The 16,067-nt window shown below is 45.0% G+C and overlaps 1 protein-coding gene across 2 annotated transcripts in view; it reads right to left on the bottom strand.

Moving 5' to 3' along the window:
- Nucleotides 1-5,356: 5,356 nt before the first annotated feature.
- The window catches only part of PPP4C (protein phosphatase 4 catalytic subunit), a 240,833-nt gene continuing 230,122 nt past the window's right edge, over nucleotides 5,357-16,067 (bottom strand). For both annotated transcript variants that reach the window (XM_085618825.1, XM_085618824.1), the window contains exons 8-9: nucleotides 8,571-8,760; nucleotides 5,357-6,141 (exon numbers count right to left, since the gene is read on the bottom strand). In XM_085618825.1, the coding sequence (XP_085474951.1) occupies nucleotides 6,012-6,141; nucleotides 8,571-8,760 (320 nt within the window). In that variant the 3' untranslated portion in view covers nucleotides 5,357-6,011. The remainder of the gene's footprint in view (nucleotides 6,142-8,570; nucleotides 8,761-16,067) is intronic.

Genomic DNA, 16,067 nt, shown 5'->3' with positions numbered 1-16,067 from the left:
GATGACAGTGACTGCAATTCACTCACTCTCCTAGCAGAAGCAATTGCCACCAATAATGAGGTGTGATGGTGACAAACTGTAAAGGGCAGTTGTGCATCGGCTCAAATGGTGCACACATCAAGAAGATGAGGACCAAATTAAGGTCACATTATGGCATAAGAAAAGGAGAAGGGGGAAACAAGTGGGTTAAGCCCTTCAAAAACCTCTGCACCAGAGAGGACTTGAAAAGTAAAGGCTGATCTAGTAGCCAAAGAAAAGCTAAGAGGGCCGAAAGATAGCCCTTCAGAGTGCCCAAGGAGAATCCTGCTGGGCCAAGGAAAGGATAAACAAAACGATATCTGCCAGAGAGGACAAGGGGTCAATGGACCTTTCTGTACAATATTTACAAAATGTGTTCCATCAGCAGGCGTAAACCGATTTCGTGGAGGGAAGCCTGGCTGCCAGAATAACCTTACAGACTTTGGGAGGGAGGTCAAAAGCGGTCAACTGTCCCCGCTCAATCTCCACGCAAAGAGGCAGAGAGTGGATAGGTTCGGGTGGAGAACCCCTTTCTGCTGCTGCGAAGATCCTCCTGAAGAGGCAGCCTGATCGGAGGATCGATTAACATATCTAGAAGCTCGGGATACCAAACTCTCCATGCCCAGTCCGCAGCCATAGGAATTACTTGTGCCCGATAGCTTCTGATCTTCTTGAGCACTCTGGGCAGGAGTGGAATGGGCGGAAAGGCATATAGGAGGCCTGAGCTCCAGTCGCAGCAAAATGCGTCGCCAATGAGAGCCGCCTTGGAAACTCCAACGCGCAAAACTGCGGAGAATGGGAGTTCTCTTCGGAGGCGAACAGATCTAACCAATGCTCTCCCCACCGCTGAAGGAGACCTTGTGCCACCTCCAAATGGAGACGCCACTTGTGATCCGCAAGGCACCTTAGGCTGAGCTCGTCCACCCTGGCATTCAGAGAACCAGCCAGGTGTTGACCCACCAGGGAAATGCCCTGTTCCAGCCAAGTCCAGAGACGCAGGGCCTCTTGAGAAAGAGTCCAAGATCCAAAGCCAGCCAGTTTGTTGCAGTACCACCTGGCGATAGTGTTGTCCGTGAACACTTGTACGAGCCTTCCCTTTAACAACGGCAAAAAGGCTTTCAGTGGCAGATCGCCTGATGCGCCAACAGATTGATACGGAGCTTGGCTTCCACCAGAGACCTATGATCTCCACCTCCCACAGATGGCCACCCCATCCCAGAAGGGACGTATCCGTCACTACTGAGCTCTGGGTGGGGAAGTGAGAGGGTTCTGCCCTTGCACCAATCGCTGTCTGTTAGCCACCACTGCAGGCCTCTCGCATTGCCCTCTGAAATCTGAAACGGGTCGGTGAGATTTCCTCAATACTGTGCCCATTGGAACTTCAAGTCGCACAGCAGAGCTCGCATGTGCCACAGTGCATGGGTCACTAGCAGGATGCAGGAGGCCCAATAGCCTCAGAGTCACTCACCGAAATCCAGGAGCAAGGCTGAAACATCGGTATCGTAGCCTGAATATCCTGGACTTGTCGTTCGTGAGGATAAGCCAGACACTGAACCATGTCCAGAACCGCTCCAACGAAAAGGAGTGTCTGAGAGGGAGTCAGGTGTGACTTCGGCACATTGATAGTGCACCTCCAGTGAATGCAGGAGGCTTGCCGTAGTCTGGACGTGGAAACAACTATGTGGGACACAACTATGTGGGAGACAACTATGTGGGAGACAACTATTTTGGACAAGCCTGCCTTCAACAACCAGTCGTCAAGATAGGGGAAGACTGGAACCCCTGATCTTCGCAGCTGCAACCACCGCCATCACCTTTGTGAACACAGAGGGGTGCTGGCGAGTCCAAAAGGGAGCACTGCATATTGAAAGTGCTTGTAGCCTACTGTAAATCGCAGGTAGAGAAGATGGGCCGGCAGGACGGGTATATAAAACTAGGCATCCTGCAAGTCCAATGCTACTATCCAGTCTCCCGGGTCCAGAGCAGACAGGGCCTGAGCTAGGGTGAGCATCTTGAACTTTTCCTTTTTAGGTCTCGCCTGGCATTGCAGCGTAAAGCGTTGCTCGCCCAGCGAGAAAAAGCTTATTTCAGAAGGGGGCTTGAAGCCCTGCCCCTTATTTCCATTGGCTTGCGTCACCGTTTATGCTAAACAGTGGCAAGCCATTGGAAATGGGATTTGTAGCCACTGCCCTTTTGCCTTTTGGGACGGCCCATCCGGACTGGATTCACGGCTCTCGTGAAGCACTTTCTTATCTAAGTAGGCGTGTTATCTAAACAAGCAGTGATCCAGTCCGGATGAGCCGTCCCAAAAGGATGCAGGGCTGCAGGCAGGCACAACACACCCCACCGTCACTTTACGAAAAGGGCGGTCTGGCCATACTTCAGAGCTAGTCACGCTCAGACGCTGCCCCTGTTGCGGTTTGTTTTATTTTTTTATTTTTTATTAAACACTGCCTTTCACTCTTCTAAAATGTTGCTGCTATGCATGCTGTCCTTGGCAGAGTACAAAAATATCCTTTTCTCTGATGTTATCCAACTAAAGACTCATCGAAAAGTAAGACGAAGGCAACTTTATCACTTAGAAACACAGGGCAGGTTCGCAGCAGCAGAGAGAAGCAGACAAAGCTGGCAGACATCGTTCCGAGCTGCACAGTAAGGGGAGGGGGCGCGGGGAGGAAAATAAAGGTCAGAGGTAACACTTGTTGCAGTGTATCAAAACACAACAAAACTCTGGCTCCGGAGGCAGAGCATACTGCCTCATGATTATTTTACCACTACATGTCCCACCCTCCCAAACCCCTTCCCGTACCCCCAGTCCGCATTGTGACATTGAAAGGAAAATGACAATCTTTCTTAGCACTTGAGAAATGGCGGGCACAGCCCCATGACTCTTAAAGACCCCAACTGCATCCCCCCCCTATGCTTTTTAACACTCCTTTGATGCTATTCTACAAGGCCCAGAACTTGGGAATTCACAGCAGTTGATCACCCCCCTCTTGTCCTCTGTAAGCCCCTCGACACGCCAGCCTCCTGCTGACGTAGGACATTCCCTGGACCCCTCAGCCCACGAAAGCGCCGGACCTACAACAATATCCACACATCCCCTCAACTCTACTCCGTTATCCCCGGTAGCCCATCACCCACCCACATCACACACTGGCACGATATGCGCCCCATAGGAACTCAGCACTCACTCCGGAGACAATCCCCCCCCCTGCCCCCCCTCCTTTCCCCCCCCTCCCCCCTATCTCTTGTGGGTGCTGGATTTCCAAGGGATCCTGCTACCCCCCCTCCCAATCCTCTTCATCCATCCCCAACGCTTCAGAATAGAGCAGGTTGAACGACAAAGCGCCGTACGGCTCAGTCTGTGCGTCGGAGGACGCCAGCCCTGCTCCGTGTCGTCGGGTATGAGGTTAGGGGTGACGCAGCCAATGCAGAGGATCACGGCGCTGGACGTGGCACCGGGGAAGGTCACTGTAGAGGTGTGACCGGCTCCGGACCCGGGAATGGGTCCACTCTGAGGCAGTGGCGCAGTTGGCAGGAGCTGCAGGCACAGAGCCAACGGGGATTCCTCCATTAACTGAGCCTGCAGGGTTCAAAGGCGCGCTGGCAGGGTCAGACAGCTCAAATATGGCGCACAATCCGTCCTAAAACTCTAAGCAGGATGGAGTCGCTCTCGCACCGGGAGAGGCAGGGAAGTGCAAAACCAACCCAGGCACCTGCTCCGTGGAGCAGGGCCTTGAACGCCCCGGTTCCTCCATCGCATCATGAGACTGGCAGGGTGAAGTCGACGAGTTTGTCCTTTTTGGGGTGCCCCTTACCCGACTTAGACGACTTTGACAAAGAGGACCTCGATTTACCAAAACGGTGCTCAGACCTCCCTCTCGACTGGAATGGACGAGGAGACCTCCACAGTGCCGGGCAGCAAGCAGCTTTAGGGACCACTCCCTCAAAGCATCCAGCACCATGGCCCAGAAGTCTGAGAACGACTTGGAGTCAGTCGTTGCGCTCCAGACACCAAAGATACACTAAGTAGGGGTCCGTGACCTGCACGGTGACAGGCACCACACGGCTTGAACGCCGTCTTCTTACTCAACATGACTCCTACACACCAAAAGAAGTCAACAAAAAGTTGCAAAATGTCTGTCACAAAATGACAGGGGGTAGCTCTCAATGGATCCGCGCTGGCTGACGAGTAAAGAAAAGAACTGACGTCAGTGCTCTAGAATGCCAGTTATATTGAAGACGAGGACGTCACGACGAAGATCACGATGACATCATGCGGAGTAGATTGAAGTCACGTACCGGCACGCAGGGGTGCTGCTAAGACAAATCTTCCAGAACCAGCCTGACACCTGGAAGTTCAACGGTAAGGAATCTGCGGCTAGATGTCCATCAGATGATATAAATCTATAACAATCACTGTGAATCACCACAATTCGCCTGTAAAAATCAGTCACTGTGCAATTTAACGATTAGAAAATTTAGTTAAGAGCAAAAAGATCAAAACTTCTGGAACTTTTAAGCCACTGTCCAAGAAAAGTAAAAATGCAAGAATTTTAAAAAGGATTTTCTTTTTTTATTAGGAGATTCTTGTATCTAACAAAACATTAAATTGGGAAAAATAGACAGAAAAACATAAATAGAAGCATGATGACTAAAGATCATTTGTATCAAGATTTCATAGTTTCTTGTGTCAGCCTGTTAAGTAGGTAAGAAATGCGAGCCCTAGCCTCAAGGAAGCCCAACCCCATTCGAGATGAACAGTCCGAGACAACTGGTGTGTGCAGAATATGGGAATTTTACCTCTTAAAATGTATGATATGGAGATGCGAGAGTTGGGCACTCCTTGATCAGAGTAAGCTATAAAAAGGAGTTTGTAGAGTGAAAAAAATATTCAACACAATAAGTTAAAATAATGCAGGTGTAGGTGTGATGGATGAGATGCTGGACTGTAAAATACAAAGCATATGGCACAGGAAACTTCTTGTTGAATGAGAGCACTCAGATCGCTAGCCTCCACCCCGCAAGTGTACCAGGTTTTTTGTACCAACACTCAAGTTGGGGTGCAACAAGATGTGTCCGGCCCATTTAGGCCCGCCACACCCCAATCCCTTGCAGAGCAATGTCTCCATCCTCACCGTTGTGAAACAGAAGTAGGGTGCAGTGCACCAGGTGGTTTGGCCCCTTTACAGTCACTATTCTGTGCTCATATTTTGCAGGTGGCATGGATGGATGGATGAAAAAGCTGAGAGCTGGAACTGAGCAGAGGGGTAATCCAGCCACCCGACAGAGGCACTAGTTAAATAATTAAAAAGAAAAAGGTGACGGAGAGTACTCCAGATATGAAAATATTTATTAAAAAGGCAAACACGTAGAAGAAAGTATTAAAAAGTGAGCACATCCCAGAGAGACAGGCATAGACGAAGGGAAACAGGAATATTGGTCTAATTTGATAAGTTTTCTTTTGGGCTACAAACCCCCACCTACAGACATCTCTCCTTAGTACACTCGTAATGTAGGGTCAGTCGTCCGTTCTTGTTGTACATCTTGTATCTTGACAATGAGTGGTATTTTTTTTTTTTTTAATAAAGTGTGGAAATGGGGGAGAGGGGGCACTAACAAAGCCTACCCCTGGGGCAACTGAAAGGGGCTTCAAAATACAATCTTATAACAGTGCGAGGCAGTAAGGAAACCCAATAACAGGAGGGTTTGCAGGGAATGGCTAATATTTGAAGGGTACACACACCCCCTGTTAGGAACAAACCGGGTTATTTCCAAGTCCTACAAAAATATTTGTCCGATTGAGTTCTTGAGTGTGTGGTAGGTGGGAGGGCGGGACTGCTGCTCAGCACAGAAAGAGCAGAGGGGTGCCCGCTCTCTCAGGCACCTATGCATGTTCCCTACAGTGTTTGGAATATTGGACACAGTTCCAGCTGATGAGGGAACAGAAAGGGATTAAGAGGATAAGAGCAGAAGAGATGCTGCCGAGGTCACAGGAAGTAATCTGCCACTGGTTTCTTGGAGGGGATGCCTCTGGTCTCCTGCGGGGCGGCCTCAAAGATGATGAATTCCTTCTGAAGGTGCTCGTCCAACTCTAGAATGGCTGCCACATTACCACATCTGTAAAGAAAAGACAGAAGTGAGTACACAAATCTATCTCTCCAAAGTAGATTGGCATAAGGGAAACGCAAAGATCACTTTAAGTGTTTTTGTTAAGCTCTAAATGTGAATCTAGTAAAAGCAAACCCGGATATGAAAGACAGTTGTGAGGAAATATGAATTTTTATGATCGATTGTGTCCCCTATCTTAGACCCCAACGGCTCCATGTGCATGCTACAAGTACATGTATGTTCCCTCCACTTCAAGCTATGAAGACGCAAATACATATGCGTCCAACGTCAACATGTCCTCTTTCAGATCCACCATGAATGGGTCGAATATTCCGTTCCTAAGTATGCCTTGCCACCGTCTTTATATGGTATACTTTTCACGTTTTCCAGTTCTGGCAAGGTAGGCCCTGAATTCTGCCATCGAGCTTTTCCTGCCTTCGGCCTCTGAATGCTCCAGCCTGGACCTGTATCTGTATCCATGACCTTTGTCTCACTTCCTGCGCGGCTAACGGTGCCTGGCCCGGCCTGTTGCCTGCCAAAACTGTATTCAGCCTTCAAGTTATCTGCTCCGCTCCTCGAGAAATGCATTCCTGTCTAGTAGTTTAGGTAAACATCCTTCCAGCTACAGAGCAAAGGGCCCGGCCTTACTGTCTCCGTGCAAGTAATTCATGGCTTCTGTTGCCATGGTAGGCCCATGCCCCCTCGCATCTCATGTAGACACATAGACGCTTATACACGCACTAGAAGTTAGTATAGGATAGCCTCTGCCTGAGAGACCTTTCCTTCCAGATAATACAGTTCCTTAAACACAAGATATTAGATACGATTTGGGATTAGGTTGTTCTGACATCCCAGACTTCTGTCTCCTCATGTAGGGCTAAATGTCAAGTCCCCTTCACCCTCCAGTATATGCGTCAATCACACGTCATGCTACTGTGCGCGCATATTTGGCATGTATTTCTGCTGATTTTGCGGGATTCTCTTATGGATCCACCCACTTGTGTCATCATCATAATGACGTTTCTAGTACATGCCCTCATGCACGCCTATTGTAACGCCTTTATTCATTACGTATGTGTATTCTTATCTCTCTTCTCAGCTGTCACGCCTTCTGCATATGTCTTCACTGTAATGCATTTACTATATATATGATAACCTGTCAATAAAGTATTGCTCTATCCCTTCCCGAACCTTCGTGGTGACGGAATACGATTGCCTGGTTCGAACCAATTCCTTTGTAAGGAATAAACCCATTTTAAAACCTCAAATACCACGGATTCTGCCTCTTATTTTTACTGAGTTATTCTTATTGAATTTTACCGCATAAATTAAGTCTAGGTAATTAAATTTACCACATAATTGGCGCCCGAACATCATGTGGATGATGGGTGGGAATGTGCTACTGTGTGCAGTGCTAACAACCAGCTTTAAAATGGCACAAGCCAGAGACCTGTGAAGGAGAAACTACGGAAAGGCTGGAATGGAAAAATGTGCACATTGTTAGCAACTAGCACAAACACAAAATATCATTATGAAAGTAAAATCTTGAAACTGGCAGAAGAAAATGGGACTTATGAAGCGATGGTGGCGGTTTTGATGAGGGCTAGAGGTAATGTGTATGCAGGCAGCCTCCTGCTCTGGTACAACTCAAATTGTGCATCTCTTGCACAGGACTGGAGATGGAACTACAAATTAACAGGAAACACTAGCATCCCCTTAAGCATAGCAATGCATCCTCAACCAAAACACATGCACGTTTTAATAATCAAATATGAAAGCAGCAAACAAATTCATTAGGAAACTGAAAACTACCAAATTCAAAACGCCTTCCTAATCAAGATCTCCATGTTGGCACTAGGGAAGGATCTTTTCAATAAATTGCACCCAATGTATATGCAGTAGTCTACCTTTGATACTATTGCACCAAGAAACGCTGTCAAGCAGCTTTCAGTTGCATAGAGAAATCCAAACCAGGTAAACTGACGGATTCATGAAAACTCAAACCAAGTTCTATATAGTGTAGGGCAGGTGTCAGTGGCCAAAAACCAAGACATGCAACAATGGTTGGCTGCAAAATAAGTATTCAACTGACTGACTTCAACCGGAATATGAAAATGTCACTTAACTAGAAATATAGTTTTTAATCTTGAATAGTTTTAGATTAGTATGTTGAGCATATTTATTTAGCTTGTTTAGTGATCAGGTCCTTGAAGTGGATTCTTTTCGTCAAGGGTTTGCACTTTGGGCTGAAACCATTGCAGTGTCTGATGAGATTAATTTGAGACATTCTGCTTTACACAACATCCCACATTTATATGAGAGAGGCGAGCAATGCGTTGTGTTCATTTTGTGCTCTGTGTATTTTGGCAACACTTTATTTGCTGAGTCTTTATTGTTTGTGGGTTTTTTGCAAACTAAAAGAAATTTAGGACACTCACCTATAGCAGTAGTTGGGTGCCGACCACACAGTCAGCACAGTCTCATTGAAATGCCACTTGTAACCTTCCATGACCAACTGGTGGGCCCGGCAAATCATGTCTATGTCATTGGCCGCGTTGAACTGTGCCACTACGTCACTGCCAAAGAGGTAGCCGGCTCCCCGTGGGCTCACCCCCCACCCGGTCGTGTCTGCAGCATAGGAGGAAGAGAAAAGTCCAGTCAAACATGGCCGGGAGCGAATGCAGAGAAAAAAGCAGAGCAAAGTGAAAAGCAATACAGACACAGTATATGGAAAACATTCTCAACAGCAAAATCCCACCTCAAGCTTGCTTAAACCTTTTGCAAATTTCAATAACAAAACCATAACAAATAGGTTTACGTCACGTTTGCAGCCATGGTAGTGCAGGTACAAGTATGTGAATTAATAAATTATACAAGCTAGAGACCAAGAGTCGCAGGCATCTAACATAAAATGTATTAAAAAGAAAGATCAAGAATGTTCATAAGCACAGGCAAAGCCAAATGCTCTGCCTAGTGTGGAAAGGGGTGGTTTTGTAATACATATATATACATACACATACGTGTGTGTATATATATATATATATTTATATATATACATATATATATATACACACACACACACACACACACACACACACACACACACATATACACACTTTTTTATTCAAACAGTACCTTTGTTACAGTATACACTGTGTTAATGAAAGTTTGTAAACATTTTGAAACAGTAAAAATTCTGGTACATCTTGATGCAAAAGCTATCGCTAGGAATAGAAATAAAACTGTTGCTTTAGAGTTGTAACATCTTCACACTTCCTCCCAAAGGCAAAGTAATTGGCAAAAAAGATGAATGCCTCATGTGCAAGCTTGCAAAACAAAATATGACCTATAATGGATTTCATTATGTTGAAGCCAACATTTATAACTCCACATTAAAGCTGTGAAATAAAGCGACCGCTTCATATGAGAAATTTGTTCCAGCATGCCTTTGTTTTGGATTACACAGAACTGGTTTATTTTAATTAATGTAACGACATCAAAGTCTTAGTGAGAGGAAGAGCCAGCTGTGCATTTTCCGTATAGCTACTGGAAACTGCATATTAAGTCATAAATTGGGAGCCCGGTTTATGGTATTTGTTTTTGCCATTTTGGTCTGTTTATCCAGATTTATTTTGGGTTCTGTAGAAAAACTAAAGTTGAAACTAACGTATTTCCACTTTTATTTAACAAATAAATTCACACTAGTGATTCCCTTACAGTTTTCAATTATATAAATGCTTGTAGATTATAAATCCACACACTCATGTGATAATATGCATATTTTAGTATTGTGCACATCTACAGCTATTCAAGCCTCATTAGGATACTTTTTTTCTTTCAAGATTGACTCGTAAGGGAATTACCAGTCAATCTGCTCATCTTATGGTCTGTGATTGACAATTAGAATCACTCCAAAAAAAAAAAAAAACGTATTTCTATTTTTATTTAAAAATAAAAACGGTCAAGAATATAGATGGTGTTCTGTCTGCATTTATCTGTAAAAATCCATAAAAACAAAAACTGGGAGCCTTTGTCATTACTAACAACCCCTCTGTAAGCTGAAGGTGTAAACCAATTTGTTTAGTTAGATGCAGAAAGAAAAACAATTTGCTGTTTTAGTAGGCAAAGAAACAAGGTTGTAAATTGCATTTTAACTTAGACTTCTTTCTTTTGAAGTGAACAGACTTCTTTATAAACACATCTGTTTTGCTTGTTTCACCTTTCGTTGGTGATGGGCTTGATTTAATTTCACATGGTTAAATTGGAATACTCCAGAATTGCACAATTTACTTGCAAGTATAAGGTACCAAGTGTACCCAGGGCTTGTAAATTAAATGCTACCAGAGGACTGCAGCATTCATTGTGCCATCCACTGCAGTGGCACTGTAAGGCATGTCTCCAGGCCTTCCATTGAAGCCTGGCTGTGAAGTTTTGAAACTGTAAATTCGACCTTTCAAAAAAATCCAGTTTGAGTGGCCTAAACCTTCCTTTTAAATATTAAGCTACCCCTAAGTAGGCCTTATTGACCGTATCGCAGGGTGCATGGCATTTAAAGTAAGATGTGGAAAAGTTTAATGTTAAACATGCCCAAGTGAAAAAGCCCCAATAGCTATTTCTACTGTAACAGGGTTGGCTATTCCATAGTACAGCACTGGGATACAATATTAAGTTTAATAAATGTTAACTCAGGCCAGGAAACTGCGGCAAAGCCTAATTCACTTGTGCAGTCGGATTTAAAATAAATATTTTGTAAAAATAACTTTTCAAATGTTATCTTTGCCCTGCCAGACGTCTGAAAGGAAAATCTGCATATGGTTCTCCCACTTCTGCTAGCCAAGAAGTTACTTTTCAGTAAGTGTGAACCTGCTCCCGGGATATGTGTGTATGCGTGCGTGTGCGTGTATGACACCCATGCCTGCACCCTTCTTTTGCCCCCTCAAACCAACCGGCCTCTGTCAAAGTGGGCCTCTTGTTGATATCAGTGTCAGATCCTGCTGGAGTATCAAGACCAACTTGAAAGGTCTGCTTGGTTTACATATTACATTTGAGGCGCATTTCAAAGGAGGGAACCAGAACGCAAAAACAAATTGTGTCTCCCCACTGTTTGGTTGCTGAAAACGAAGCTTTGTTATACCAGACTTCTGAGTTTGCTGGTGGTAACGGGATTGCCTAAAACTGAATGCAATGGTAGATGTGGGTCAACACTAGGATTACCACAGTACACTCCCCAGATACACTCAGAGCCCTCAGAGACCAGGTTTAGTTTGGCCGAAGACTTCAGTTATCTTGAAAAACGAAACGCTCAAAGCAGGTTAGTCTCTGGAACCTTTACCCCATTGGTTAGGACATCCCCACCCACTAGCTCAGGTCAGGCATAAATGTTGCATCTCTAGGAACCAACTTCAGAACACCCCAGGAAGATTAGAAGCGGACTGAACCGGCATTATGAAACCTGAGAAGAGCCTAGAAGACCGGACCAAAGTAGACTCCAATGACCTTAAGGCTGACCTCCTATTAAGGCTACAGGGCACAAGCTACAAGAGGCCTTTTTATGCATTACTCCGCGGACCAGTGGCACCTGGATCAGGACTGGATCTCTTGTTGGCTTCCACTCAACACCCTGGGAGTCTATGGGCCTCCCCTGAGGTCTTGGGGAGCATTAGAAGTGTACTCCTGTGGAAGACTGGGACTCAAAGCTCAGACGTCAGCAGGTAAAAGCTCTGACCAGGATGGACCTGGTTAGTAAGTCAGACCCACGCTCCATTACAGTCAGCCCTCAAATTGTGCCTATGTCCTGTTCTACCACAACCATCAACACACGGCACTTTTTGCCTCTTGACGTTATTTCGATTTAAAACGAAACATTCACACCTACGGTTCTGAAATTGGATTTAGTTTATTAAATGTTACTTTCTTTTTCGAATTCATTTTGGAGTTTTTATTTTCCGATTAAATTAGGGATTTTTATTGTATTGCATTCCAACTTTATTAATGTGCTCATAATGTCGTAATGGATAAATACTTTTTGCACATTGCCTTTAAAGTAAAGCCTGTCTGCTCTGTGCTAGAGCTGACCGAGGGTTGAGCTCTGGTTAATTTAGCGACTGATCGATTATTACTTGGTGGGTAGGTACCCTCCCAGCTAATTTAACAATTTTTTACAAGAAGCAAAATCAAGGTGGTTCTCTAATAACTTATTAAAAATGTTTTTAATGCTCAGATGTAAAGCTTGTGTTACCACCCCCCTACACTAACCACCACACTACCAGTTTGAGATACTGCTCTTCAGTGTCACCATGGCCCTTGTGTTTATTGGTAATAGCACTCACCTCAGGAGGGGAGGAATTGACGTCCCCTACCTAGACAACAGGCAAATCAAGAGCTTAAGCAAACAGGAATGCCTAGCCCACGCCTAAGTCTCCATTCAGCACAGTCTAGCATTCACAGTAAACATTGGAGCCACTCCAAGTCTAACACTTCCTAGGGTCAGTCAAACAGTTGTTCACAAAGCTTTACTCTGCACCCAGAGGATGCAGCCATTCCAACAGCTTCTCCCTCTGTTTTTAGCTACCCCATCCACATAAATCACCAGTTTCCTCTTGTTGCAATGTATCTTCCATATGAAGATGACTTTGCATACCTAGTCAGCAGAACACGGCAACAAATCCATGAATGAGAACTCCACCCACAAGTCCGGCTTACTTTCAGAAATGAACACCCCAAACAGACCCGGACGCATACGAAATGCAAAATGGGCAATACTTGGTGGATGCTTCGTCAGTAATCTTTCTGTATGCCTCTCCGCCGCTCCCACTGATATGATACGTGGTCAGGAATTTGAGGCAAACATCTCTTACCCTTGTCCTGGCAGCTCCAATGTGGGCCCGATAACCATAGTTATCAACTCTTCTAGAAAGGTCCATTGCCCCTCCAAGAAACTCCAACAGGCCAGACCTTCCAACACAGAGCCATGGCAAAGTCAGACACCCAGAGCCCAGGCAGCTCAACCGAGCGACTTGGCTTCTCAGGTCCTACAGTTGGAGTACCATGGTCTACTTCAAGGGTGTATGGACATATTAAGAGAAACCCTTAGGACCACTACACACATCTGCGACACTAAGTGTAAGTGGTTTGTCTGTGAATGCACACAGACATTCTTACACCTACGGTGCAAGTTAATGTTGATTTACCTAGACTTTTGTTAAGTGTTGGAGGTAACCTACACATCAGTTTGGCTACACCTAGCCACCATTGCTGCGTTCATGGAGAGTAGGGAACACTCTTCCCTCTTCAAAATCCCAGTAATCAAAGCTTCTATTCAGGGCCTTAAAACTAATCACTTCACCAAGAGCACTTCCAGGACCAGTCTGGAATCTTAACCAGACTTATGGCACCCCCTTTTGAGCCACTGCATTCATTCTTTTATTTACTTAATTTTTTTATTTTATAAGTTTTATATAACACTAGCTAGACCTGTGGGTATCAGAGCGCTTTACAACTTGAATGAATAGAGTAGTGAAAACATAGTATAAGGATACATGAGGAGAGTATGCATAACAAACATTTTGAGACAATACATCAGAGGGGTGAGTCAAGAGGTAGCTTAGGTAGATGAAAACAGTCAGAAGACCACCAATCCTTGATGGTCTAGGTAGTAAGGAGAGTCAACTGGGTTATCAGAGTTTGGTTCAGTTGGCTTTGTCAGTAAAGTATTTGTTGAGGAGATGGAGTTTCAGGTCCCTTTTGAAGCATGAGGAGGGGTTGCATCTGAGTTCAATAGGGAGTGTGTTCCACAACCTGGGTACACTACCCGAGAAGGATCGTGACTGGGTGGTTTTCTTTTTCAGAGGGATGAGAAGCTGTGAGTTAGAGCGTCGCAGAGTTCTGGCTCTTCCTGCTTTCACGAGTTTTCTGTTTAGGTAATTGTGGGGATGTGTGTGAAGGGTTTTGTGTGTGATACATGCAGACTTGTAGATCCATCTACCTTCAATAGGAAGCCAGTTCAGTGATTTAAGGGTTGATGTGATGTGTTCAAACCGTTTAATGCCTGTGATGAGTCGGACTGCCATGTTGAGGACTGACCTTAGTGGGGCTAGGTGGAATTTTGGTGTCCTTGTAAGGGTGGCGTTCCCATAGTCCAGTCTAGAGAGAACTAGGGATTGAACTATTGTCTTGAAATCATCCTGGGGAATGAAAGGTTTAATTTTCTTGAGGTGTTTTATGGAGTACAGTGCACCTTTGGCAGATTGTTTGACATGGTCTCTCATTGACAAGTTCTTGTCCAGGGTAATGCCTAGTGACTTTACTGAATCAGAGGATGAGGGAGCAGTTTAGGGCATCCAGGTTCTTAAGCCAATCTTGTACTGGAAGGTGGTTATTTTTTGAGAGAGAACAATATTGATTCAGTTTTGTCCGGGTTCAGCTTTAGGTGGTTCGGGCGAAACCATGATCGTATCTTGGTTAAGCGCGTCATTGAGGTGTCAGATGTCACTGGGAGATTTGATTTTGTAATAGAATTGTGTGTCATCTGCATATAGGGGATAATTAACTCCAGTTTGCTTTAGTATGCTTGTGATTGGTTCCATGAAGAAATTGACGAGGGCCGGGGAGAGGATCGATCTTCGGGGGACACCCAAGCATGACTTGTGAAGGTTTAGAGAGGTAGGAGTTAAATTTAATTTGTTGTGATCTGTGTTGAAGGTAGGAAGTGAAGCATTTTAGTACTGTACCGGTAATGCCAGAGCATCTTTTTAGAATCTCAAGTAACGCTGTATGATTTATTGTGTTGAATGCCACAAATAGGTCAATAAGTATGAGAAGAGAAGCTTCACCTTCATCTAAGGATGTGGATATCATCGGAGAGATTGAGCATGGCAGTTTGTGCTACAGCACTTTCTGAAACCAGAGTGAAAGGAATCAAGGAGGCCGAAATTGTAAATAGGTTTGTTGAGTTGTTGGGAGGACGCATTTCTCTAGGGTTTTAGCTAGGAACAGGAGATTAGAGACGGGTCTGAGGTTGTTTAGATCGTTAGTGTCAGCCCCGGTTTCTTTTTTAGACTAGCTGTGATTTGTCTAAGTTGGAGGGAGTCAGGTACACAGCCTGGGGTGACAGGAGTTAATTATTTTTGTCCAGAAGGGGGCGATGTGGTGGAGATTTTGTACTATTGTGAGAGGGAGGGGGTCAGTGGTGTAGAAAGTGGGCTTCAGGTTTGCAATTATGTTGAAGACTTCTATTTCAGACATAGTTTTGAATTCCGACCAGTTGGTATAATTTTTCGTATGGGTAGGTATCCGGTTATCCTAGGCAGGAATATGTTCAGTTTGGTCAGAGGCGAGCATGGTGGGGTAGATCGGGTAGGAGGTAGGTTAGGGCTTTTGAAGCAGGATAGATGAATTTGTGATCTCTGTGAAGAAGCTGACGATTTCTTTGAAGCGTTCATTGGTGGCTATTAAATCCTGCAAAGGTGCGCTGTTAGTTGGTCTTAACAATGTTGAAGAGTTCCCTGGGTCTAATCTTAGCTTGGTCAAGCTGGTTGCGAAAAAAGGATGCCTTTTCTCTGAAGATGTGTTTTTTATATGACACCCAAGTGGCTCCAAGTGGATTGAGGTGTATAGTCGAGGGGTTTTGTCTCCATGTCCTTTCTGCCTGCCTGAGTTGTCGTATTTCATTATTCAGATCTTCGTTGAATCAAGAGTTTGATTTGATGGATCTCTGTTTGAGTGGAGCAACTTGATCTAACGCTTGTCATTGTTGTGTTAAAATGTGTAGTGAGGTCCGCGGCAGTGCGAGTAGGGGGGGGGGGGGGGGGGGGGGCGGGGGGGGGATGGAGCTGTAGTCGGGCATGAATCTTGGATTCTAGTTCCGTGATGGGGATTTTTTTGATGTCCCTGGTCCAGTGTTAAGTTTGGCAGACCGTGTTGGTTTGTTTCTAGTG

This window comes from Triturus cristatus, chromosome 7 (genome assembly GCF_964204655.1).
Source record: "Triturus cristatus chromosome 7, aTriCri1.1, whole genome shotgun sequence".
NCBI lineage: Eukaryota > Metazoa > Chordata > Amphibia > Caudata > Salamandridae > Triturus > Triturus cristatus.
This window is presented reverse-complemented; position numbering and strand designations above follow the sequence as displayed.